Genomic DNA, 26,905 nt, shown 5'->3' on the forward strand with positions numbered 1-26,905 from the left:
GAGCTTCGTTGTTTGGGAGGGTGTGTGTGTGTGTGTGTGTGTGTGTGTGTGTGTGTGCACGCTCACGCGCACATGTGCACAGCATCCTTCAGTATCAGTGCCTACCTGAGTTAGGAGAATCACATTCCTCCTGTGTGAGGAGAAGGGCATATAAAGCAACATGAAACATTCACCCTCATTTTGTTTTAAATTACGGACTGATGTTAAGTGTTCTTAGAACTGGTTTTTTTCCTCAAAATTAAAACTCTTTTTTTCCTTTGGACTTAATGACGTATTGCTAGCTGAAGCCAGTTTGACGTGGTTAATGTCAGACTGATGGAAGGTATTCAGCCTGGTTTAAAATAAACCCTGGGCCCTTTTAAAGAACAGTAAGACATATTTTACATGCAAAAAACATTTTTTTTCTTTTGTGGTACTGGGGTTCCTGGAAACCCTTCTATCGCCAGGCTATCCTCCCAGACACCTATTTTTTATATTTTTATTTGGAAGCAGGGTCTCTTAAGTCAGCGAGGCTGGCTTTGAACCTGCGTGATCCTCCTGTCTCCGCCTCCCAAGCGCGAGGATTACAAGCGTGCGCCACCATGCCTGGTGCAAAAAACATTTTTAAAAAGGAAGGAAGAAAAGGAGAGGAGAGCAGTTGGGCATCCCCATCAGCAAGACCAGCCCTAGCAGCACTGGCAAGGCCACGCCATGAATGGGGAAGGCCCACCAAGGGTCCCACTTGGGAGCCTCCCAGAGGGCAGGAGCGCCGGAGCCAACAGGCCCCAATGTACAGAGAGCAGGCCACCACCTGGCCATCCAGGGGCTGAGCAGGCAAGTGGCCAGAACAGCACAGAGGCACCACAGGCTAAGACACCACCAAGGGAAAGTCAGGGAGAGCCTTGAGCTTTTGTTCTCAGGCAGTAAAAGACAAATTATAATGGGCCATGGTGGTGCCCGTCTGAATTCCCAGTACTTGGGAGGCTGAGACAGAAGGATCACAGCATTTGTTTTGAAACCCTGCTTCAAAATAAAAAATAAGACAGTGCTGGGGGTGTAGCTTGGGTAGAACATCCCAAAGTTCAATCCCCAGTACCACCACCACCCAAAAAAAAAGATTCCAGGTGCTGGGGCCAGGAGGTAGTTTGGTGGCTTGGAACCCAGTGCTCCCTCAGGGAGCTTCAGATGCTCCCACTTCCCCCAGCAAGGCCAAGCCAACTGCCCTCATCGTCTGTTTTGTGAAGGGTTCTGTCTGGATGCTGGTTGTGTGGGTGGTGCTAAGAAGCCGGGGGGCAGAGGGGCAGATGCAGAGGCCCCTTCCCAGTCCTGGGGAGTGGGGCCCCAGAGCAGGTCTCACCTGAAAGACTGTGAGGATGGCGGCAGGAAAGGTGTCGAAGTTGGTGGTGGGAGTCTCATCTCTGAAGTTGAACCTGAGAAAAACAAGGAATCTCTGGAGCAGGGGGGCCTGGGCACCTTCTCACAGCAGGTGGCCAAGAGCCGCCCCTCAGCAGCCCCTCGAGGACCTCAGGGCAGGAAGGCAAGCAGAGGAGGCCTGCTCTGTGCCCAGTGCCTCAGCCAGGCCTCACCTGCCTCCCCACTCCCAGGCCACTTACTGTCCCCCAAAGAGCTGCATCCCCAGCAGAGCAAAGACCACGATGAACAGGAAGAGGAGGAAGAGGAGGCTGATGATGGACTTCATGGAGTTCAGCAGAGACACCACCAGGTTCCGCAGGGAGTTCCAGTACCTGTTGGAGCCAGGCAGGTGGTCAGACCCTGGGATCTGCCCAGAGCCAGCCCCACCTCTCCCAACCCCTGTAGCAGTCGTGCCTATTTCAATGGATTTCTGAACCTGCAGCCACACACCTTACAAATGAGGCTGGACTTTTCTCCAGGACTCCAGATCTCAACCCGGCCTTCCCGGCTGGAGCCCCCAGGACAGCATAGACCCTCATTCTCCTTGACCTAATTCCTGGCCCGTCTCCTTGGCAGAATGCCACCGCCATCGGTGGGCAAGCTCATATTTCCTCCTCAGCCCCCCTTGCTCATCCCCAACGCCCAGCTGGCCACAAAACCACCACCCAGAGCCACGTGAAGTGTGAGCTGTTTGTCATCAGTCCACAGAGGGAGGGGCTGCCCAGAACAGCTCCCGGCTGCTTCCCTGGGCCAGCGGTTCCCACGGAGCCCTGTGGTTAAGCGCTCCTCTCATGAGGACAGGATGAAGTGCACAGGGTAACCTTGCTTTCCCAGTCCCTCTAGGCCACGCTGCACCCACCCATGCCATGAGCCTTCCTGGAGGCCAGCGTCCCTCTGATTCACAATGAATCCCTGACCACACAGGGCCCATCCATGTCTGCCGCTGGCCTCCCCACCGGCCCCAACCTTCGCAGCCCCCCCCCCAGGTCACAGCTTCCCTTCCCTTTCCAGGCGTCGCCCCTGCTGCTCAGGGAAGTACACCTCCACCTTCCATGTCTCTGCACATGCTGCCCTGTTGCCCAGGAAGGCGGGCCACAGGACAGACATTGGCCTCCCCTGTCCTCACCCTGTCCGGGCACCCAGGGCCCCAACCATCCTCCTGATACCAGCCAGAGGCTCAGATACTCTCCATGACCTCTTACAAAGTCCACGAGGGTCAGTGGAGGAGTGCCGGAAGACTCTGGAAAGATCCAGCTTTCTCCTGCAACTGGCAGGAACCAGCCTGCCTGAGGACAAGGGCCACTTGCCTCCGGGAGAAAACAGAGGCCCCCAGGCTGAGGCACAGGGTCCCCATGACCACTTCCGGGGCCTTTCCCTGCAGCCGAAGCCTGAGGACTTCCTACAGGAAATGCCCCGCGCATGTCTGTATCTTACTGGACTAAACTCCCACCCAAACCTCCTCTTCATTCTCACCTTTATACCCTCAGATGGTCTTGGGTTGGATTTAGAATAGTTAAAAAAGACCAGCAGAGCTCCAGCCACCACCCACACTCATGGCAGAGGAGCCTCTGGAACTCAGGACAGGCTGGGCCTGACAAGACTGCTGCGAGTGGCCTTTCCTGGTGAGCCCCCACTGCAGGGAGAGGCGGGCTGGGGCAGGGCCATGGGAAGACTTCCATCTTCCATCTGAGAACTACTGCCTTTTAACTATAAAGTGAGTCACCTTGAAGACTGGGAGGATGGTGCTGCTGGTTTTGAGAAGAGATGTAAGAAACTGCGGGGGGCATTGCAAAGAGAACTGGGACATGTGCTGGCCAAACGGAGGCGAAATGACCCAAGGAACAGAGGGACCGAGTCCCACCAGCTGGTGCCCGGCTCGTGCTGTTTCACGCCCAGCTCTTGTATCCAAACCCTAAGGCTCAGGAAAAGCCTGGACGGCGCGACTCCGAGCACCCCGCCCTCCCCACCGAGCACGCATGACATACTTGGTGACCTTGAAGATCCTCAACAGGCGGAGGGCCCTCAGCACGCTGATCCCAAAGGAGGTTCCTGGTTTGATGGCCGCCCAGACCACTTCAAAGATACTCCCCACGATGACCTGCAAGGAGCACGGCTTCAACCTCAGGGTGCATCGGGACACACGCACATCCTGCTACGCACACCCATGAGGTTGCATCTTACAAGCATCCACCCGGCCTCCCATCTGCAGCTCGAGCCCAGTAAGGCAGCACAGGGCACAGCAGCTCCTGCAATGCCCAGGGAGGGCTGCAGCATACAACAGTGCTGGCCTCTGCGCACCCACCCACCCTACCTAGGCAGGACGCGGGACGTGGCACGAGGTCAGGCTGCTGGTTCCCGATGGATGCCGAAGCCACCAAAGGCTTCACCTCTGTCACGGCCAGCGCGTCGGGCCGTCCGACTAGGCAGTTCTCTCACAGAGGAGCAGTCTGTCACCTGCACCTCCCCTCACTGCCCCGTCCTGTCACTACCTCACGGCACCAGATTCATACACTGTAGTTGAGTCCTCTCCTCTCAGTGACTGGAGGCCAGCGTGTGCCACCAGGAGCACTGCAGCACCCTGTGCGGGGTTACTTCAGGTGCCACTGACTTGGAAGAGCTGAGACTTGAGCACACGGAAGCCCCTCCATCGACAGCTCCTCAGACAGACTGCGGTGTGGCTGCTCAGGTCAGCGTTTGGTGTGTGGGACTCAGAAAGGACAGACCAGTGGGGCTGGTGCCCAGCAGTCACTCGCCATTTTCCCCCTGGACAGAACACACAGGGGCCAAACCAAATTCTCCCCAGGCTGTGACACCTCATGGTGTGCTCTCGGGGCCCTCTTCATGTATATAATTCTTATTTTCTCTAACCCACAATCCTGCTCTGGTGTAGAACGCTCAGTGTTAAACATTAATCTCCTAAATTCCATTTTATTATCCTTGCCTCCTATTTCCCAAGGTTTCAGTCATTCTGCCAGCTTCACAGGGACTGCAAATCTGGCCAGCTCAGGATCAGTATTCTCCCCAAGTCACTGACGAGAGAATGATGAGCTGCCAGGACAGATCCTTGAGGCACACACTAGTGACTCCCACGGAGGTTAGCAACATGCTGGGGCACCGCTGGCGTGCTGTCCACCAGCCAGCTCAAATGCGCATTCATCGTGCACATCTGCATTCTCCACAAATGCATCGTTCAGAAAATACCAGATGTCCTGCCGACGCCCAGGTACGCCACCATCTGCAGCTCCCATGAGAACCCCATCTATGCAGAAGTTGGGGTGAGCTTGCCAGAACCCCTTTTTGGCAACCATAGCTGCTCTTGATCACCACCAGTTCTTCTCTGAACTAGCGAATGAGGTTTGCCAAGAGCTGTAGACTGAAATCTGCTAAGCCTACTTTGTCCTCATTGTCAGTCTTCCAGCATCTCACTCATTCCCACAGTCTCAGTATGTGCAGCCTTCAAGACAGCCCCCGTAGATCCTGCCATCTGGTGTCACTCCCTTGTAGAACCCTACTTCCCTGAGGACGGGCTGGACGTGAGGGCTCACTCTAGGGAATCAGAACTGCTGGGGACGGGCCTCCTCTCGGGCGATGCTCTGGGGACTGTGGTTTCTGTCCTGGGCTCTCCCGGTACTCGTTCTTGACCACAAGGGACACTTGGCTCCCGTGGAGCGGCTCAGGTGACCAGGAAAAGAGGCTTGCCAACAACCTTCTGAGTGTGCCTGGGAGCCATTTGTGTGTCAGCGGCCAACGGCACAAGCTTGGAGTAAACAGTCTGAGCCAGACAGGCCTGGGATGATGCACCCTCACTGAAGACTCTGACCCCACACCCAGGTGGGCACACCTTGACTTCTAACTCACACCAACAGGGGCAATAAGTGCTCTTTTAAGCCACTAAGAATTGGGATGAGCCGGGCGTGGTGGCGCACGCTTGTCATCCCCGCGCTTGGGAGGAAGAGACAGGAGGATCGCGCAGGTTCAAAGCCAGCCTTGCTGGCTTAAGAGACCCTGTTTCCAAATAAAAATATAAAATAGGTCTGGGAGTGTAGCCCGGAGGTAAAAGGGTTTCCAGGAACCCCAGTACCACCAAAAAAAAAAAAAAAAAAAAAAAAGAAGAAGAAGAAGAAAAGAATTGGGATGATTGTTCCTAAGCAAGAAAAGTCAACACATATTTTGATTTTGGAAACAGACACAGGATGCTACTGTAATAAAAACTAAAATGTAGGAGCACTTTGGGGACCAGAGAACAGGCACTGAGCAGTGTATCAGGGAAAGCCGAAGTGCCCTGAACACAGTCCACAAAAGTCTGGACACAGAACGCTGCTCGTCAGGCTCTACAGGGCGTGCTACCGGAACTGAAGGGAGGGTGTCCTGCGGAGCCCTGGCAGGAAGGCTAGCCACGCTGCTGCCTGTAGTTCTCTGAAAAGCAGGAATGGCGCACAGTGAGCTGGGAGATCTAATCTGTCTCCAGGGATCTTCCAGCCAGAAGCTGGAGGCACCACCTGGCCAATCCTTACTGCTATGTCAAGCGTGAGAGGAGAGAGCCACTCTGAGGAAAGCACCATTCAGTGAGAGAAGCCAGGACTCTCTGGCTCTGAAAACACCCAGCCTCTCCAGACACCAGGCGAGGCCAGCATGAGCAAACAGCACGGTCTAGAGATGGAGCCAAGGCAGGATGCGTTGTTCATTTCAGACCCCAACGAGATCAGCACTTGGGAACAGTGCTCAGTCGCCCTCAGGCCTGGCAGAGACCCAGGGCACTCCCACCTCAGGTCTGGAGCAGTGACCCTCCAGAACACCAGAAGGCCTACCCCCAGTCATCCCAGGAAGAGCACAGGCAGAGAAGGGCTCGTCTCGAAGAGTGTGGGTACAGCTTTGTCTAAAGGCGTGAACCTCTAGTAGGTTCACAACACATTGATAAGCTATCTTCATATGCCAGCATACTCTTAAAAGACAGACACAGAGACATCTCCAGCTTGGACTGGAAGGGACCGTGACAGTCCAAAATAAAAATAGATCTTTGGATTCCCAAAAGCCTACTGGTAGGAACAGGCTGAGAAAACTGCCCATCTGAAAACACACCATCGTCATAAAAAAGAAAGGAAGCCCAGAAAGCAGCCAAGAGCCAGGGGCCTCCGGAACCACGGGTCCATGCAGGAATCGCAGGGTTCGTGCAGCTGGTGTCCAGGCTGCTGTGGACCAGAGGCAGCCTCATTGTTCCACCCGGCCGTCTGTGAACATGAATATCCACAGCAGCTCTCCCAGGCCTGTCCCAGCCTGGCTGCTGGGTGTGGGAGCAGGGAACTGATCTTGGTTTCATGGCTCCATAGAATAAGAACTGTACTCGGGAGAACATGTTCAAGACTCCTCAGTCACTCTGAGCTGATGCTGCCAGGGTGAGACTCTGGGAACGAGAGGGCAACTGTACTTCACATAGGGAAGGATGAGAGTACCAGGGAACATCCTGTAGGCAGCCCAAGATGCCCCTTGATTCTTGCCCTGGTGTTCACACCCTTATGTGTGGGCTGGGCTTAGTGACTTGCTCCTAACCAATCAAACTTGGCAAAGTGAGGAATATCTTCCTAAGACTGTGTAGCTTCCGCTTGGGGTCCCCGGGTTGTCTCTCAGACCACGGGCTACCCTGCTAAGAACATATGAGCAGCCTACAAAGAGGCCACATGACCAGGAACTCCAAGACAAATTCCCACTGCCCGGTAAGTCTTGGAATGGCTGCACCCTTGCCCCTGATGAACCGAAACCCAGAAGGGACCCTGGACCTGAGGCACACAGGCAATCACAGCTGGGCTCCTGGCCCACAGAAGTCTAGATCAGAGATTTTGGTGTTTTTGAGAATAATTTGTTAGTTTTTTGCAGACTGGCCCATGTCCCGGGGCCCAATAAACCTGCATCAGAGGACAGAGGCATGTCTGACGTGAGCCTCTGATCTCTTCAACTCTCTGGCCCCTATGCTCATGTGCTTCCTGCCTTTGTCTAAGACCAAGGGGCCAAGGCAAGTGGGACTCTTCCTGCCACCTCCCAGACAGCCCCAGGCAGCTTGGTGCCATGTGGACCACACCCAAGGCTAAGAAGCTGCTCCAGCTCTGCCTGCCCAGTTGGCTCGGCAGCCCTGGCCAATCACACCCTGTTTCCGTCATTCATCCACGAGTGAAAGTCATTTCAGGGTGTGACCACCATGAGCACAGGCGTGGCCATTTGCTGGCTCACGGCTAGCTGAACTCCCCAGCTGTGGTCCCTTCTGTCCAGGTCCAACCCACTTCCAGTGGCTTGGGTTTCTAGTTGCTGCTCAGCCTGGGAAGGTGACAACGGGGCCATGCCCCAGATTCTGGGCTCGCCACCAGGGTCATGTGTGTCCTGCATGCTCTGCAGGTCAGGGGAGGTGCCGCTCCTGCGGTCCTATGCCCCAGCCATGACCATCACGATGAGACATGGCAACTTTCTCCCCAAGGCTGCTCTGACCTATGGAAGTTGGGAAGGAACCAGGTCAGGACCTCACCATCCCACCCCCAAGGAGGGCAAGATCACTCCGCTGGATCATGCAGCCCAGGAGCACAAGGGCAGTGCCAGCCTGCCCAGTGTGGGATCTGAGGATGATGGGATGGAAGCACAGCTCTGAGCTCTACTGGAGAGACTGAGCCCTCCAAGGCCACAGAGGGTGCTACGGCGCCTTTAGCTGGTGGAAATCCTCTGGCAGGGCTGGAAGAGGGGAGGGTGGCACACTGCAGAGAGAGCTGCAGCTCAGACTGAGCCGGCTGGGCCTCCCCTGCCAACTCCCTGCACCACCCAGGCTCTGGACAGCCTTCTACCCCATGGATCACAGAGCTCCGCCCACACGGGGCACGCGTGCAGCATCTCACTCACTCCAAAGTCAAAGCAGTTGAAGGAGGACCGGAAGTAGCTTCTGGGTCCCAGGCCATACATCTTCAGGGACATCTCTGTGAGGAAGAGACCCAGGAAAACAAACTCTGCAAAGTCTAGGAGAAATCAGAGGAGAGGGGGATTAGCTCAAGGCTTCCCCCATCCTGTCTTCAGCCAAGACTGAAGACTAGGACACCACGCCTCTGAGCCTTTGCAGGGTTCAACCATCCAGGCCTGATATGCATTCCCACTCTGAAATCTTGGCCCAGGACAGGGATAATGGACTGACAGGGACAGAGAAGATGCTCATTCTGCATGGATGGTAATGAGTGTCCAGTGCCTACAGGACACAGTTCCAGGGCTGACTCAGGGCCACAGGGGACACTGCTGGAGGAGGGCCTGTGGCTCTAAGGCTGGATATAGACTCCAGCCAGCCTTCCGCCTTTGGCTCCCTGCTGATTGCAGGAGGGGCCCCCGCAGCCTCCTTGTCAGAGCTGCCCTGTCTTTCCACGAGGATTCCCTGATGCCCCTCTGCAGGACCCTGCAGCACCGTTTCGATTTCCTCTGTTCACGTGACTGTCTCCAATGGAGCTCCTCTGCCACCTCAACATTCCAGATCTACCTCACACAAGTTCCCTGGAGCCACTAACACCCGCAGAGGGCCTTGGTGATGCCTCCCCACTGACAGTGAGCTAGGGCACAGCGGGACCTTCAAGGGTCTCGGGACTCAAGACAGGCCACGCTGAGAGTGAGGCACACAAACCAGCCCAGCCAAGCAGAACACAGAGCCAGAGTGGAAGAAGGTAGAGACTCCAGAGACAGTGCCAGGCCTCCACAGCGGACAAGAACACCAGGCCCGGCCCGGCCCGGCCCAGCAGGCCTGTTATTCCCATGCGAGGGCTGGCTGTCCCCCTGGCTCCTGGATGTCTGCTGCCTGAGCCAAACGTAGGGACAAACATCGGAAGCCTCTGTTTTTGGGCTTCCTCCCAAAGCGCTGAGCTGCAATCAGCATATCACTTCATATTTCTGACCAAAACCCAGAGGAAGGCCACCCAGAGGACCCAGACCATGGAAAAGGAAGGGCAAGCCTCTAAGAGCCCAGGCCTGGGCAGATGCCAGCTTGGCCTTCCTGGACCTCTGCTAGGATACAGGGCCATAGCAGACACAGCTCCTGAGGAAGTCAATGCTGAAAGAGGGGGCCACATGCCCCCATCCTGATGCACCCTGGACCTTCTTTTACCCCAGTCCAAACACCTCACTCAAGGCAGGTTCACAGTCCAGCCACCAGACCAGACCAGAAGACTCTGCTTCCATACTCCACCAGGCACTGTGCAAGCAGAGAGGGGGCCCCTCTGGTACAGACAACCAGCTCTTGGAAGAAACTCACCCACAGCAAGTCTGGACCGCGGAGTCAGCCAGAAAAACACAGATACACCATAGTGAGCACAGGGTGAGAGCCATGGAACCTACCAAAGAGACCAGGAGGCTGGCTCAGAGGCACAGACCCACTGAGCCTCAGGCAGGGCCTGCTCAGGACAGAAGGAATACCCAGATACACCTGGCCTGCGTGAGATGAACATGAGCTCTGGCTGTGCTGACCAACAGGTGTGAAAAATGCCAGGAAAGTACCCCACATAGCCTAGCTCAGAACAGCCTGCAGAGACCAGCACTCCTGCCACAAAGCCCCTCCAAACTCGCCACGAAGGCCCTTGCCTGTGCTGTCAGGCTCCCCACACAGCACTGGGGGAGAAGCCAAGGCAGGACTGTGCCACGCACACGTGGGCCACAGGTGAGGCTGCCCAGGACTCGCTCACACTCTGGCAGATCAAACAAGAGAACTTTACAAGGAACAGGTGCCAATAATTATCTCCTCACCCCTACCCCCATGACCATCCTGACGTCACAGACACTAGACAACAAGCTGGCTCTGGCCACAAGGCCAATGTCTGGCACATGTCCAACCAGGATAAAGGAGAACAGAAATCACCATAATAGCCTGAGAGAGAATGGGAAGCCAGGGCAGGAGCAACAGCCTCACAGCAGAGAGACCATGGAGCCAAGTCCCTGGTCTGTGGTCGGCCACCATTAAGAGGGCGTCCACAGGCCTCTCTGGTTTGGCTTGGCCTAGACACCCCACAAACACTTCCTCCCCGAGCAGCCAGGATCTGAAGGGTGTCAAGCCAGATCAGCTGGACTCCCTGGAAGCTGCCTGTGGGGGTGCAGGGGAGCCCTCAGGCCCTGGACACAGCCCAGGCCCCAACAAAGGCCCTGGGGGCTGACCAGGCCTACACAGCAGACAGGGTCCCGTGCAGGGTGTCCGAGGAGGAAGGGCCACACACAGCAGATTGATCTGGGGAGTGCCCTGAGGGCAGGAGGGCAGGGCTGGGTACACACACAGTGCTGTAGTGAGCCGCTGTGGCTGGTTGTAGTGCACCATGGCCACACACAGCGTGTTCAGGGCCACCACACACAACACCACCCAGTAGAAGCTCTGCGCCTTGACCATGCGCCGGATGAAGAACCGGAACATCTTCTCCTTCCTCCGGAAGTACGACGAACTCTCCGTCTTCCCGCTTTTGAGGCTGGCACGAGCAAAGGGTGACCCTGTGGGACAAGAGACTCGCTGAGGGTTTTGGGGCCAGCAGACCCCAGGACACACGCCCACAGCCAGCCCGCTGATGTGCCCTGGTGGTCACGGCAATCGTGCCACTGATCCCCGCACCCTGTAGGATCAGGCCCCACCCTCGTTTCTCAGAGGAGGAAATCAAAGGGCTCACTAGTGTCAGTGGTCACAGGATGCAGGAGGGAGCGCTGGACTGGACTGTGCTGGCTGTCACTGTCTGGTCCCCAGCACCCTAGCCACCTTCCAGGAAGGCATCTTCGATGCCCAGGCACTCTGCAGGCTCACTCCAAGCTTTTTCCCAAAGATATAAACCTGAATTGGTCAGTCCCTCCCCAAACACTCGCCGTCTTGCAGCATGGCTTGGGAGCCCTGCAGCAGCTGGCCCTCCCTGCCTTGATGGCTCAGAGTCAGCAACTACTGGCTGCCTGTCATGCTAACCTGCTCTGATCTGACTCCTGCTTCTCTCCTGACTCACCCCCGGCCGGTGGTCCTCTTTCCTTTGGTGCACATACTGCACCTGCTCTGCTTGGCCTTTCATGGATCTCCAGACATGAAACTTCCCCCTCCCCTGGCCTCCTTTCGAAGCTGGCTCCTCAGCGTCAGATCTTGGCTTCAACGTCCCCTCCACAGAGCACCCTTGTCTGGGAACGCCATCAAAAACAGGGTCCTCTCCACCCATGCCACACAAGATAGCCACCTATCACCCCTGTCAGAGTTTGGTCCAGCACCAAGACCAGACTGCAAGCTCCCAGACAGCGCCAGGTTGTCACTTGTACCACTGAGCCGCTCACCCTGGAAGGGATTCACAAGTGCTTCACACGAGTGAATGGCCTTTGTGCGTGCCCAGAGCTCTGTGTGCATGTGTACAAACACAGCAGTGCCATACCCACTGCAGGAGTGTACATCTGTGCTGTGCACCCAGGGCCTGTGTGTGTCCTCCAAGAGAACATGGCTACACCCAGCATGGCATCTCTCAGTGCGGCAGGGGCTCTGTGCACAAGCATGGAGTGTGGGTAAGTATGTGTTTTCACATGTGTGTATGTGCATCCCAGATTCTCACTGCCTGCCACCCTGAAAGCATCCTCAGTCTAGGATCCCCTTGGATTTGCCAAAGAGAGTGGTTGAGGCCTTTGGAGGTCTTGCCTATAAGCTGAGCAGCTGCACAAGACAGATGGGAGGCCAGGCGCGGCGGCGTCACGCTTGTAATCCCCGCACTTGGGAGGTTGAGACAGGAGGATCGCACAGGTTTGAAGCCAGCCTCAGCTACTTAGTGAGGCTCTCAGCAACTTAGAGAGACCCTGTTTCCAAATGAAATGTAAAAAATAGGTCTGGGAGTATAGCCCGGAGGTAGAAAAGCCCTTGAGTTCCACCACCAGTACTACCAAAAATTAAAGGTAGATAGGAAAATGCTGTCGCAGACAGTCCAGGGTCCAAGAGGAGGTCCCAGAGAAAAGTGTCCATCAGCCAGTGGGTGACAGGCCTGCTGGCAACCCTGGCTCTGTCTGCCACACCCTGCCCAAAGCCACAGAAGGCACTGTACCACCATAGCACACCTTCCTGCTCAGCCGGGATGCAGCCCAGTGGTCCGTGTCCAGACGCCACTTGGGGTAAACACCAATGACCAGTCAGAACTGGCTCACACAATGACACCTCCTGGCCAGAGGACTGAGAACTGCCAGTATCACAGACATGCACCACCCTCTCTTCACAGGCAGTGTGGGACACAGAAGGCTGCATGCATGCAGCGTAGGTAAGGAGAGACCTGACACAAGCAGAACCTCCACAGACCCCCAGCCAGGGCCCACACATGCTGACATGGCCAGATGTGTCAGCACAGATAGGAGCACATGTCCATGAACACACACTGGGCCACCCTCATAAAAGGACAGAAAGGACACATGCTCATGCAAATTACTATATGCACATGTGGCCAATCACAGGGGCCGCTCCAGTCCAGGCCACACCCAGCGAGTACCAGCAGGCCTAGGCAGGAAGGCCTCTCAGGGAGGTGCCTTCACCAAGTGGCGCCACACCCACCTCACAGGACCTGGCAACTGCCAGCTAAAACAAAAGCAACGACAGTGACCAAAGCAGACGTCTAACGCCAGACGAGGCAGAACTGTCCAGCAGAGGAGCTAAACAGAGAGGGGCACTGTGTGAGGAAATAAAGGCCATTTATGAAGCAGATAAAACAACCAGAAACTTAATCGAGTGTGTGTGTGTGTGTGTGTTTGTGTAATCCCAGCATTCGGGAGTCTGAGACAGGAGGATCATGGTTTGTGGACAGCCTTAGCTACTTACTGAGGTCCTTTACAATTTAGTGACACCCTGTTTCAAAATAAAGATTAAAAAATAGGACTGGGGATATAGCTTGGAGGTAGAATGCCCTGGGTTCCATCCCCAGTACCAAAAAGAGAAAGAGAGAGAGACAAAGAGAACGCGCAAAGACAGGCGTCCTGGAACCAGAAAAATGCAAAGTGAAGTGAGTGTGGCCGCAGGCTTGTGCTGGAGCGCCACAGCAGTAGCGTTACCAGCCACAGCACACTGCCTGCAACATCGCAACCAGCCATGGCCCTAACAGATAGGGACCCGGTGCCATGAAACCTACCTACCTTCTGGCCCGGCTTCCAGTCAGAGCCGCCCTCTGCTACCATCACTCAGGCCAAACCCCGGGGAGCTGCCCTTGACGCTTCTGCCTTTTGCCCACCCACACCCAGCTGGTTGGCAAGTCCTGTGGTCCAATCTGCAGAACACACCTCGGGCCACCAGCTACCAGCCCCTTTGCTGCCACCCCAGTCCAGGCCCAGGCCACCACCTGTTGGGTTTTTACAGAGGTCTGAACGAACTGGCCTCCCTGTGTCTCCCTTTCCCCAGTTCAGCTTCTCCACAGCATGGCACCCAGAGGGTCCAGAAAGAAACCGCCATAGTGGAGGTCAGTGATGCCCATGGACCACATATGGCCCAGCCCGACTTCCTCCCGCCAGCCAGACAAGCTCCTCATCAGAATCCTGACGCCTGCTTCAGGGATGGTCTTCCCCATGTCCTCTGGCTGACGGTCTCCTTTCCTTAACGCTTCACTCAGCAACCTTTGTCCTGAGGCCCCAGGGCCATTTTGCTTGAAGCATCAACACCCCAGACGCTTCGGCCCCACACCCGTTCTCCTTCACACATGGCTCTGCCCAACTGCTGTATTTTTACCTGCTGTTCTGCTTACTGTCTGATACCCCACTGGAGAGGAAATGCCAAAGACAAAGGGCCTCTGTCACTGTATCCAGTGCTGCGGGCCAGCACCTCAAAAAGTTGATGGTACCTGATAGCCACATGAATGACTGAATATAGGAGAGAGTAAAAGAATTATAAGAGAATATTATAGCCGGGCGTGGTGGGCACGCTTGTAATCCCCGTGCTTGGGAGGCGGAGACAGGAGGATCGCATAGGTTCCAAGCCAACCTGTTTCCAAATAAGAATATAAAAAATAGGTCTGGGAGTGTAGCCCGGAGGTAGAATGCCCCTGAGTTCCATCCCCAGTACCAACAACAACAACAAAAAAGAGAATACTATACACAGCTCCATAGAAACAAGTTAGATCACCCAGAGAAATAGAACATTTCCTAACAGAGTATAAATTACCAAATGGTCAATTTTCTTTTTGCCTGCCTGCCTTCCTTCCTTTTTATACTATATAGCTCATAGTTTCATCCATAATAACAGATAATTGTAGTATGTTATTTAAATGAATATAAGCTGGGCGTGGTGGTGCACGCTTGTAATCCCAGTGCCTGGGAGGCTGAGACAGAAGGATTGCACAGGTTCAAAGCCAGCATCAGCTACTGAATGAGGCTGTTAGCAACTTAGTGAGACCCTGTTTTCAAAATCAAGGTCTGAGAGTGTAGTCCAGAGTTAGAAAGCCCCTGGGTCCCATCCCCAGTACTACAAAATAAATTTTAAAAATCATTAATTAATTATTATAAGCCATAGAAAAAGATTTTTAAAAAGCTCTTCAATTCATTTTACAAACCCAGAATAAAACTTCTAAATAAAATAGCATGGAAATTATCTAAAGATAATACTCACAGGGTAAATTTTCATAAATTGGATTCAGATCTGCAATATTCTATAGTCTCTTCATTTTTTTGTTTGGTTTTTATATTATTTTATCATTTGATATTGGGAATTGGGCTGTCCCTCCCTGTGGATGGAGGCCCAGGTGTGTCCCTTTGTGGATGGAGGCCCAGCTGTCCCTGTGTGGATGGAGGCCCAGCTATCCTTCTTTGTGGCCAAGTGTGCAGTAACGGGCATTGGTGGAGATCTTGGGGACTTCTGGCACTAAGGGACTCAGCAGCTCTGCAGGATGGACTAGCTAGAGTTATCTTACTACCTGAAAAGCAGGGGATAGAGGAAGGGCCTCAGAATCACAGGCCAGGAAGGGGGAAGACATGGCACTGAGGAGAGAGACAACAGAAACACTCGGCCCCTCTGTTGTCAGTGATCCTAGAAGCCCTCAGGCTCTTTGTCTACACGGGTAGCCAGCAAAGTGCATGGGAATGATGGGCACGGTCTGGGCAGGAGGACCCCAGGGTGGCGGGCTCAGCCATTCAGAGCCAAGAGGACAGGAGACTCACCAACCGCGCAGAGGTCTGCCAGCCGATCCTCCCCTTCCTCTGCATGGATCAAGTCGTTTCTGCTCTTCTTGGTGGCTGCTCTCTTCAGCACTGCTTTAAACAAAGGGAGGAACAGCTGGGTGAGCTGCAGCCTCAGGAAGCCTGCCTTTGGACCAGGGGTGTCTTTCAGCTGAGCTTGGGGTAACTCTTCCTGGAGAATTAGCCACTTTTCTGGACAACTTTCCTGACACTAGAGCTAAGGCAGGACGGTTCCTGGCCCTTGTGGATCCCTTGGTTCTTTTTTTTTTTTTTTTTTTTTTTTTTTTTGGTGGTACTGGGGTTCCTGGAAGCCCTTCTATCTCCGGGCTACACTCCCAGACCTATTTTTACATTTTTATTTGGAAACAGGGTCTCCTAAGCCAGCGCGCGTGGCTAGCTTCGAACCTGCGCGATCCTCCTGTCTCTGCCTCCCAAGCGCGGGGATTACAAGCGTGCGCCACCACGCCCGGCAGGATCCCTTGGTTCTTCAGCAGGAAGGACAGGATATTTGAGAAAGGATCTAGTTTCTGTTCTCTCCGAAATAAAGTCAGTGAGAAGCCTGGCCACCAGGGAGACCTGGGGACATTGATCTGGGCAGGGCCAGAGCTGCATAGGGACCAGGGTGGAACTGCTCAGAGCCTCAATGTGGCCAGCTGACATGGCAGAAGGCATGGGCAGGGAGGCGACCCATGCCAGTGACCATGGTGTGCTGGCCCTCACCCCCACTCCGTGGCCCAGGTAGTGCCAAGAGTCTGCCCATGGCCTTTGGAGGCAGCAGCATTCCAAGTCCTGAAGTATAGGACTTCTGCAAGTATAAAGCAGGTTTTCCAACACAGCCTTCTACGGTGACGGTGTGTGCATGAGCAGGAGCACCTACAATGTGCATCGTGACAAATGTGCCATGCCCGGCACAGCCAAGAGCACCCTGTAGGAAACAGGTGAGTGTGTGCGCTGCCCCAGCACAGGGAGGCCGTGGAGCGTCACCTACCATCCAGAGGGGACTTCTCCTCTGCGTTCTTGTCCTCCTCAGCCAGCATCACTTCCTCTGTGAAGGGACACAGCCTCCAGTCAGAGCCTCCCCACCTACTCCCAACAGGGCTCGAAACACTCGAAACACTCGGACGAGGGCTCAGCCCTGCCTGGGAGCACCACCTGCTCCGCGCCTCCACTTCCAGCACCCAGGGGCCTGTGGCTGAGCCCTCCTACCAAGACCCAGATATGCTCCCTGCAGAGGCCCAGCTGCCTGAGTCGGTCCCATGGCACCCTGCTCTTGCCCTCCCTGAGTACTAACCCCAAGGTGAGTCCATCACCAAAGACCTCAAGGGGCAGGATCCCACAGGGAGGAGAGAGCTGGCCAGGCTGCAGGAGGGGAGCCAGAAAGTCCAATCCTGCAGGGCCCAGAGCCAGGGATTGGGAGGGACCCGCTTTAGGCTGGGCCTTGCCAGAGTCCTCCACTAAAAACCTCACTGTACGCAGAACCAGAGGGCTGCCTGGTGCTCAGACCCTGGGAGAGCTGGCCAGAAAAGCCTCCTCGTGACAAAGTACTTCCAACAACCTCGGTTATCTTCCACACACTTGAGCAGAGCAGACTGGGGTCAGCACAGTGGCCACTCCCACAGACTCTCACCGGCCTTGAAGATCCACTCCAGGTACCCGTTGAGCTCCCGCTCGATCTGCTGCTGCCGGCGGAGCTTCAGGAAGGCGCGGCGGTTCTCTACCCGCTCTCTCTCCTTGGCAAACTCCCTGCACCAAACAGCAGCCAGGCCGGGGAGGCAAGCAGAAGGGTGAGTGCAAAGGCCCTACGGCCCCAGAGGAAGGGCCGGGGCCGGGGCAGGCTGCAGGCCCCAGGCAGCCTCTCTAGCCCGGCCTCTTCTGCCTGAGCACAGCACAGACGAGACCTCCTCAGACTCCAGCATCCAGCGACAACCCGCCTCTGCCTCGAGCAGGCCTGGGGATGGACCCCAAGGGCCAGGCCTGTTCTCTGCTTTCTGCAGAGAGCTTCCAGCAAGAATTCTTTAGGGGAGAAGAGCTCCTGTAAACCACTGCTGGAAGGAGGGACAGAGAGAAACTGGGGAAGAAGGCACTGAACCAGCACAGGCCCGAGGTAGAGGGCAAACCTTCCAGAATCCATGTGACCCCCCAACTAGCCTTTGACCTGGCAATGAGCAGGAGAGAAGGGAGGCCCCCTGCCCTCCTGACCCTTCACAGCCTGGTGACAAGCAAAGAACACTTGCCCCATGAGCCCAGCACCGGCTCCCAGTCTGGGGTCTAGGGTCACCGAGCCAGAGGAGGCCATGCTTGCACACATGCACGGGGCACACATACATAAACAACTCCTGGGGCTGGTGGAGGGGCCTTCAGGCCTGACTTCTGCATACAGCCACAGTGGGAGGAGGGGTCTGGCTCTACCTGAATGACCTCGAGCCATGGCCACTGCCTGCCACAGACGGCTGCTGCATCCCAGGAGATGAGAGGACACAGTGCCTGCCCAGATCTGCCGCCCCCCTGCCTGGACACCCCAAGCCCCAAATCTGCAGATTCAGTCCTGCTCAGGCCACTCCGAGCCATCAACAGAAGCTCGCCTGGCATCCTGGTCCTCACCACGGATGTCTACCAGGGCTGAGCCTTGTTCTCACTGGTAAGAGGAGCTGTAGAAGGTGCCAACAGAGCCAGGAAACACCGCTGACCTGCTCCGGCCAGGCCCTCCTGCTGACTGACTGACTCACAGGTAGGAGACACGAGGCTCCACCACACAGCCCTGCTCGGCCTGGTCCCCTCTGCACGTCCAGCATCAGGCCCACAGAGCGACGCTCAGCGCTGCTCTCCCGCCTACCAGGGACCCGCTCGTGCTCCGGCCAGCCTCGCCCTGTGTGGGGTCCCCAGCACGGGACCCTCACTCCTCCCGGACCAGTCCCACCACACGCCCAGGCTCCAGTCATGCTGCTGATGCAGCGCACAGGGGCGCACCCTTCACGCTGCTGAGCTGCAGCCCCACCTGGTGGGGTTCCTGGTGAAAGGTCCCCCCCCCCCCGGCTTGTTCCTAACCCCTCCTCTGGTGCCTCCTCTGAGCTGCAGGCCTTCCTGGCTTCCCGCTAGTCTAGGAGTTCTAACCTATGCCTTGAACTGTGGACTCAGCTGGGGCCGGTGGAGGTACATGGGACCACATGCCACCAACAGTGAGGTCACTCACTGGGCCAAGGCCAAGGACACTGTCGTCCAGAACACACAGGCCGTGCCCAGCCCTATCCTCTTGGTGTCTGCTCCTTTCCAGGCTGGTGTGGTGGCTCCCTTTGGGGCCACGAGGCTCTGCCTACAGTCCACTCAGGAGCCGGACCTGAGCAAGGGCCATCAGGATGGGCAGCAGAGAGACAGGCAGGGAGCCTATGCTCAGGGGACAGAGGAATCAGGCACAAACCAGCCCCAGTGTAGGGCAGGAAGGTGCTGTGTGCCCATGCCAGGCTCACCACACCAGCCTCCCACATCCCACCCAGTGAGGGGCAGGAGCACCTTCCCCTGCACCCTCTCTTGTCCTCTCCCAGAAGAGCCTGGCACAAAAAGGTCACACGCCGGGTGACAGGGGCAGTCATGGCTGGACTAGGGAGCCAAGACTGGGGTCACACTATCTCCACTGTGGTGACAGAAGGCTCCTCTGTGGTCACTGAGGACGTCAGAAACCCTAACAAAGACCATACCCAGGTGAGATGCAGCAGCGCCCCTCCGCAGCAGAGGCAGGAGCCGAGTCCACGCTTGTGAAAAGGGAAGGTGGCCAAAGGGTAGCCAAGGTCAGGGTGGTGGCACAGAGGAGAGGGCCCCGGTGTCGGGCACAGAGGGCAAGCTATGTGCATGTGCCCACATCTGACCCCAGCTGCTCCCCACACCTGAGAACACGAGGAACCGCACAAGCACAGGCTCTTACCCTGAGAGCACACCCAGGACCAGGTTGAGCATGAAGAAGGAGCCGATGATGATGAGGGGGATGAAGTAGAGCCAGTTCCAGGTGTTACCGGCGGCATCATTTGTCTGTAAGCAAGGAGGAGGAGAAGATGAGGGAGGCAGACAGACAGCCCTGGCCATACAAGCACTCCTGGCCTCGGAAGTAAACACCCAGCAGGTCCAGAGGCCAAGCAGGACCCGCTGCCAGACCACCCTCGCCCCCAAAGCTCTCCCGAGCTGAGCTCTCAGAGAGCAGGGACACGTGGCCTCCCAGCCACTGCTCAGCAACACTGGAAAGGCCAGACGTCAGCCAGGGAGCCAGAGCCTGCTGGAGGGCTGGAGGGCTGCATCTTGGCCTCAGTCTGGCAGGATACCTCCCTGGGAGGACACTTGTGGCCTCTCTGATGTCTTCTTAAGTGGAGCCACACAGGCTCCTGGGTCCACAGCCCAGTCAATCTGCAGAAGCTCCCACCACTCAGAGGCTGGCCTCTGAGCTACATTCCTCTGCCCCTCGGGGACCACTCCTACTCTGCACCTGGCCCCAGATGGCCCAGTATCCGGGCGTGACCAGGATAACCAGAAGCAAAGAAGGTTATCTCCCCAGCATTCTGCTTTTCATGGCACAGCCCACAGTGGAGTGAGCTCCCTGGCTCCCACTGAATTCCACAGCTATCGTTTTGTTTCTGGGTCCCAGCAGACTTGGCGAGGCGGGATGGAGAACATCCCCCACAGGAGGCTAGTGCCAGGGACAAGAGGGGAGGGAGAAGGCACCGAGGTGGGCGCCTCCCTTCAGAGACAGCCCACAGCTGGGCCAGAGCCCCCGCCGGGCAGCGGTAAGAGCACAGTCTGAGCACCACCCTATGTGTGGGGCTGGTCTCCAGGGGCTGTGGTCAGACCCTGCCCTTAAAGACCCCCAGGTCCCTGGCCACTGCAGCAAGACCCGGGCCTCAACCCAGACATTCGGAATCTCAGCTCTGAATGCAGTTCATGCTCTTGGCCCATACTTCTGTCCAGACCCACATGCAACCCAAACCTGTGGCCTGGGAGACCACAAAAGCCACCAAGCTCCCTGCAGACACACCCTCAAAGCACTTCCTTCTTGGGAGAGATGTTCTCTCACCTACCCCATCACTTGTCTCTGGCAGTATCCCCTCTCTAATGGGTCCTTCCTTCAGTACCCCCTCTCTAATGGGTCATTCCTTCAGTATCTGGCCACTCTAATTACTGTCATCTCAGAAACAGAACAAATCAGGACTTCCACTTCTGGGAAGATGCAGTCAGTACACAGGCTTCCCCACTCCTCCCCTAAGAACAATTTCTACTCGGAACATTACATACAGCAAGCATAAAAACACTTCAGAAGCTGGAGAAAGAAGGCAGCCTTGTGAGACCTCAGGGCCGGAGCCGAGCTCCTGGCTTTCCTTCTGGCTCCTTTAGGCTTGGAGCTGAAGAAGCCTGCGACTGGGAACTGTGATGGACACAGACGAGAAGGTGCAGCAGAAGTCAGCTCTGACCACGGCCAGTGGGGGCAGCGTGGCAAGACAGGACTTGAGGCTGACCCTCTAGTGCAGGTGCACAGCTACAACAAACACACCGGGAAATCCACAGGACTGCCTCCCCAGACTGCACTGGGGCCCAGCCACGGTCCCAGAAGAGGATGCTGTCAGAAAGGGCCACGCAGAGGAATGGCCCATCCAACCCAGCCCACAGGATCAGCAGAGACAACATGGACGCCTAGACTTCCCTTCCCTCCACACGAGGTGCTGTCAGAGCACATTGGGAGTTAGGCTGGTCTCCATCACCCAGTAGCAACTGGCCAGCCCCACACAGAGAGAGAGACCACAGGAGAGTAAGGGTGGGCAGCCTGACTCCCCGCAGCAGGGAGGCGCCTGGAGGTGATTCCTACCAGCGGCAAGGAGGCAGCTTCCACCCTGCAGAGTGGAGGCCACTGTCTCCACAAATAATCTCAGCAAAACATAGGAGAACCAAATGAAATCTTAGAACAGAAAAATACAATAATCAAAATAATAATCTCAGCTGGGTGTGGTGGCACACGCTTGTAATCCCAGCATTTGGGAGGCTGAGACAGGAGGATCACGGTTTGCGGACAGCTTCAGCTACTTGGTGAGGACTCAGTGAGACCCAGGTTCAAAATAAAGAATAAAAAATAGGGCTGTACGCCGGGCGTGGTGGCACACACTTGTAATCCCAGCATTCGGGAGGTTGAGACCGAAGGATCACGGTTCGCAGACAGCCTCAGCTACTTAGTGAGGCCCTCTGCAACTCAGTGAGACCCGGTTTCAAAATAAAGAATAAAAAAATAGGGCAGGGGGTGTAGCTCGAAAGTCGAATGCCCCTGGGTTCCATCCCCAGACCCCCCCCAATAAAAGTGGTTAGTGCTGGGGATGTAGCTCAGGACTACGGCACCTGCCCAGCATGTTCGAGGCCCTGGGCTCAATCCCCAGCACAAAAAAGAGAGGAAGGGAGGTAAAGATTAAGAACTCCCCAAATTTGGCAAGAGACATAAAGCTATAGATCAAGAAGTTAAGAAAACTCTAAACAGGATAAACCCAAAACAATCCACAACAATACACAATAGTAAATTTCAAAAAAAAAAAAAAAAAACACCAGAAAAAAGTCTTAAAAGCAGCAAGAGAAAACACACCTTGCCAGGCGTGGTGGCGCACGCTTGTAATCCCCGTGCTTGGGAGGCGGAGACAGGAGGATGGCGCAGGTTCGAAGCCAGCCGCGCTGGCGTAAGAGACCCCGTTTCAAAAATATAAAATAGGTCTGGGAGTGTAGCCCAGAGGTAGAAGGGCTTCCAGGAACCCCAGTACCACCAAAAATAAAAAAGAAAAAAAAGAAAAAAAAAAAAGAAAACACACCTTACAACCAGAAGGAACCCGGGTTATTTTACCTCTGAGCTATACCCCCAGGCCTTTTGTATTTTGAAATAGTTTCACGATGTTTCTGAGTGTCTTGCTAAGTTGTTGAGGCTGGCCTTGAACCTGCAACCCAGTCTCAGCCTCCCACAACTACAGGTGTGGACCACCATGCCTGGCTCTTATACATGTTGCATTAAATTTTTGCTGTTAAGCTTTAGGATTTCTTTATAGGAGAACTATATCTCTATAGATCTCAGTGATATGTAACAGAATTAGTTACATATCATGACAATGTATAACTTATTTTAGAAAAGCAAAGCTGATCCAATATTCACCATATTAACTCAAGAGGAAGAATCACATGGTCATATGAGTGCAAAACAGCATTAGACACAATTCAGTACCCATTCATTACAAAACCTCTCAGAAAATTAAGAATAGAGGAGGACTGCCTCAACCTGACGAAAGCACCCACCATCTCCCTGACCCCCAAAGCCAACCCTAAGCCACATAGACTTCATGGTGGATAGATGAATGCTTTTCCCTGAGACCGGAAGCCCAGCAAGTATGTCTGTCCTCAACATATTACTCAAAATAATGCTGAATGTTCTAGCCAGTGCAGTAAGGCCAGTGAAGGACATAAAAAGCATACAGGTCAAGAGCCAAAGACCAGTGGAATAGAAGAGAGAGCCCAGAATACACTCCTGAACGTCCAACCGAGGTGCCAAGACTGCTCAGTAAGGCAAGGACAGCCTCTGCACCACATGGTGTGGGGAAGCTGGATATCCACAGGCAACAAAGTGAAACGGCTACTCCTCTAACAGTGCACGAAACAACTCACAACAGCTCAAAGACCTAAATATGAGACCTTAAATTTAAACTCTTAAATCAGCTGTGGTAACACATGATTGTAATCCCAGTACTTGGGAGGCTGAGACAGGAGACTGCAGGATTGCAGTCAATCTCGGCAATTTAGTGAGGCTCTCAGCAACTTAATGAAACCCTGTTTAAAATAAAATGGGGATGGGTGTAGCTCAGAAGTAGAATGCCTCTGGGTTCAATCCCCAGTCACACAAAAGAATTAAACTCCTAAAAATAAGACAAAAGCTTCATGATTTTGATATGGCAGTGATTTCTTAGATATGACATTAAAGGCACAGACAGGGGTAGAAATCAGACATATTGAACATCATGAAAATGTTTGTTTTGTACACCAAAAGACACTATCACCACAGTAAAATGTGATCCAGAAAATGGGAGAAAACATTGCAAATCCTATAGACATATAGTTCACCTACAGAGAAATTCTAAAGCTTAACAACAAAACTTCAACACAACATGTATAAGATCCAGGCATGGTGGTCCACACCCATAGTTGTGGGAGGCTGAGACTGGGTTGCAGGTTCAAGGCCAGCCTCAACAACTTGGCAAGATACTCAGAAACATCGTGAAACTATTTCAAAATACAAAAGGCTTGGGGGTATAGCTCAGAGGTAAAATAACCCGGGTTCAATCACCAATATCACACGAAACAAACAAGCAAAACATATAGGACTTATATGCTCAAAGTCATAAAATCCTAATGAGAGAAAAAATGACAATCTAAATAAATGGAAAGACATGCCCTGCTCGACGATCGGAAGACCCAGTAGGAAGAGTGTTGATTCTCCAAGTTGAATAAAATAGAAGTCAGTCCACCTAATTCCAAGACATATACGAATCTAACTGGAATGTGCAGAAAGACAGACAATATGTATGTGGCACTGAGACTGGCTTACACAAATATGTACAACCGATTTCTGCAAATGTGCAAAGGCAGTTCAATAGAAAACATATTCCGCTTTCAAAAATGGTACAGGAAGCAGGTATGGCAATGCACACCATCATCCCCATACTCGGGAGAACTGCAGGTTCGAGATCAACCTCAGAAACTTAGGAAGCCCTTCAGCAACTTACCGAGACCCTGTTTCACAAGAAAAAATAAAAGAGAGCTGAGTGTGCAGCTCAGAGATAGAATGCCCCTGAGTTCAATCCCCAATCACACACACACACACACACACACACACACACACTCACTCACTCACTCACACTCACACTCACACTCACACACACACACAACCGTGGAGCTGCTGGACACGCAGAGGCAGAAGGAGGAATGAGAAGACTGGACAGGAGCAGGAAGGAGGAGCCTCAACTTAAACCTTGCACTCTATATAGAAATCAACTCAAAATAAACCACAGACTTACACGCAAAATATAAAGCAATAAAACTTTTAGGAAAAAAAAAGAAAAGAAAATCTTCAGAATTTAGGACTAGGCAGAGCTCTTAAACTTAATACCAAGAGGCTAATCCACAAAAGTAAAATGCAAAACTGGATTTCCTCAAAACCGAAAATGGTTGCTCTGTGAGGACCAGTGAAGAGAGTGGACACAAAGGACACCGAGGAGGAGAAAACATCTGCCAACGATGCTCCTGACGAGGATCCAGCACCTAGAATACAGCCAGAGCCCTAGCACTCTGCAGTAAGAGGGCTCCAAACAGAACAGAAGCAAAACATACGAAGCACCACGTCCCCAAAGAAATGCAGACAGCAGGACAGCACGCCAGCACCCATGAAGAAACGCAGAGCAGGTCCGCAAGTCCACACACAGCGCTGCACACATGTCGGAGCGAGAAGGGCGAAGCACAGACGACGACAACGACGAAGAAGCCGGGTCCCACACAACGCTGCTGCAGGGAGAGGCGTGTCCCTCGGGGAAGTTTCATTTGTTTGTTTGCTTGCTTGCTTGTTGCAGAGCTGGGGATTGGACCCAGGGTCTCACACAGCCAAGCAGCCTGCTCTACGCACTGCTTAATGACAGCCACTTCAAGTTGAAAGCAGGCTCAGTAATTAAAAGTGTTCAGCACCCCAGAATGATTACCAGAATAAATGACACATGGCAATTTGTTTTTGGTTTGGGGTACTAGGGATTGAACACAGAGGCATTCTACCTCCAAATTATACTGCCAGCCCTTTTTCTTTATTTTTGTTTTGTTTTGAAATAAGTTCTTGCTAGGCTTCTGGGAGCCTCGCTACATCACCAAGGCTGTCCTCTAACCTGCGATCCACCTGTCTCAGCCTCTCAAGTATGGGGATTACAGGCGTGCGCCACCACACCTGGCTGAACTGTGTCAGTATCAGTGCCCTCGTTGTGATGATAACTACAGTTTTGCAAGTAAAGAGTATACAAGACCCTTCTATATTACATCTCATAACTTCACATGAGCCTAAAGACATCTAGTTCCCAGCCAGGCACAGTGGCACACAGCCTATAACCCCTGATACTCAGTAGGTGGATGCAGAAAGATTGTGAATTTGAAGCCAGCCAAAGCAAATCAGCAAGATGCTGTCAAGGAAGGAAGGAAGGAAGGAAGGGAGGGAGGGCGGGCGGGCCGGGCATGGTGGCGCACGCTTGTAATCCCAGCATTCAGGAGGCTGAGACAGAAGGATCGCGGTTCGCAGACAGCCTAAGCTACTACTTAGTGAGGTCCTTTGCAACTCAGTGAGACCCTGTTTCAAAATAAAGAATAAAAAATAGGGCTGGGGGTGTAGCTTGGAGGTAGAATGCCCCTGGGTTCTGTCCCCAGTACCGCAAAAGAATACAAATAAAATAAGTAAATGAACTAGTGACGCAGCTCAGTGTGGAGTGCCCTGGGTTCAACCACAGTACCACACACACACACACACGCGCGCGCGCGCGCGCACACACACACACACACACACACACACACACACACACGCACACTCCCCTGCACTAGTCCCTCCTACTCTGCGCCCTCCAAAGGGCCTTCCACATGCATTCTCGCCTCCTTGCCTCCTCCTCAACAACCTTCCGTTCCAGGTTTTCATCCCCACCGCCGAGGATGCTCCTGTAAAGTGTACCGAGCCCTTCAGCATGCAGATGCAGTGGCGGGGTTTCCTCCAGCGGCATCCAACCCGTGGTCACTGCCGGAGCTCGCTCTCTACCTGCTTCCAGACACGGTGCACCTCTCCTCTTCACTCTGTCCCTCCAACCTCCACCGCGGCCTCCTCTGCTACCTCCTCCTCCCTCTGGCCTCCAAGTGCTGGGTCCTCCCAGCTGCGTCTTGAGCTTCTCTTCCCCACTGTCCTCGCTGCCAGGTGGTCCAGTCTTCTCCTGTGACTTTAACACCACCACGTGCCAGTGACTCCAAATGTTCCTCTTCAGCCCTGCTGTCCTTTCTGGGCTCCCTCTCACATGCCCAACATCTCTGCTTGGATGGAAATAGCTGTGGACAACTTCACAGAGCCTAACAGGCTCCCCGCATCCCTGAGTCCTCCCACTACCCCTGCTAAAACAGAACTGGGCAGTCCCCTGCTCCCGGTTCTCGCCTCTCAGTCAGAGGCACCTCTCTCCCCAGTCACTCAAGCCAGGTCCTCTTTGATTCTTCTCTTCCTCTCATGTAATTCCCCAGTCTAGGAGCGAGTGCCGTGCGCTCACATCAAAGCCTTCATATCTATTTACTTGGACACCTCTCTCCTCAGATCTGCAGGTAACTG

The 26,905-nt window shown here is 54.3% G+C and overlaps 1 protein-coding gene across 1 annotated transcript in view; it reads right to left on the reverse strand.

The window, feature by feature from the left end:
• CACNA1B (calcium voltage-gated channel subunit alpha1 B) overlaps positions 1–26,905 on the reverse strand; it is a gene marked incomplete at both ends in the record, with an annotated part of 192,014 nt that overhangs the window by 122,834 nt on the left and 42,275 nt on the right. Inside the window, 9 exons of the mRNA XM_080708432.1 lie at positions 1,337–1,409; positions 1,593–1,724; positions 3,378–3,490; positions 8,269–8,381; positions 10,660–10,869; positions 15,511–15,600; positions 16,517–16,573; positions 17,156–17,271; positions 19,445–19,548. Of these exons, the coding sequence (XP_080564558.1) occupies positions 1,337–1,409; positions 1,593–1,724; positions 3,378–3,490; positions 8,269–8,381; positions 10,660–10,869; positions 15,511–15,600; positions 16,517–16,573; positions 17,156–17,271; positions 19,445–19,548 (1,008 nt within the window). The remainder of the gene's footprint in view (positions 1–1,336; positions 1,410–1,592; positions 1,725–3,377; positions 3,491–8,268; positions 8,382–10,659; positions 10,870–15,510; positions 15,601–16,516; positions 16,574–17,155; positions 17,272–19,444; positions 19,549–26,905) is intronic.

This window comes from Muscardinus avellanarius (assembly GCF_963383645.1).
Source record: "Muscardinus avellanarius genome assembly, chromosome: 13".
Lineage (NCBI taxonomy): Eukaryota > Metazoa > Chordata > Mammalia > Rodentia > Gliridae > Muscardinus > Muscardinus avellanarius.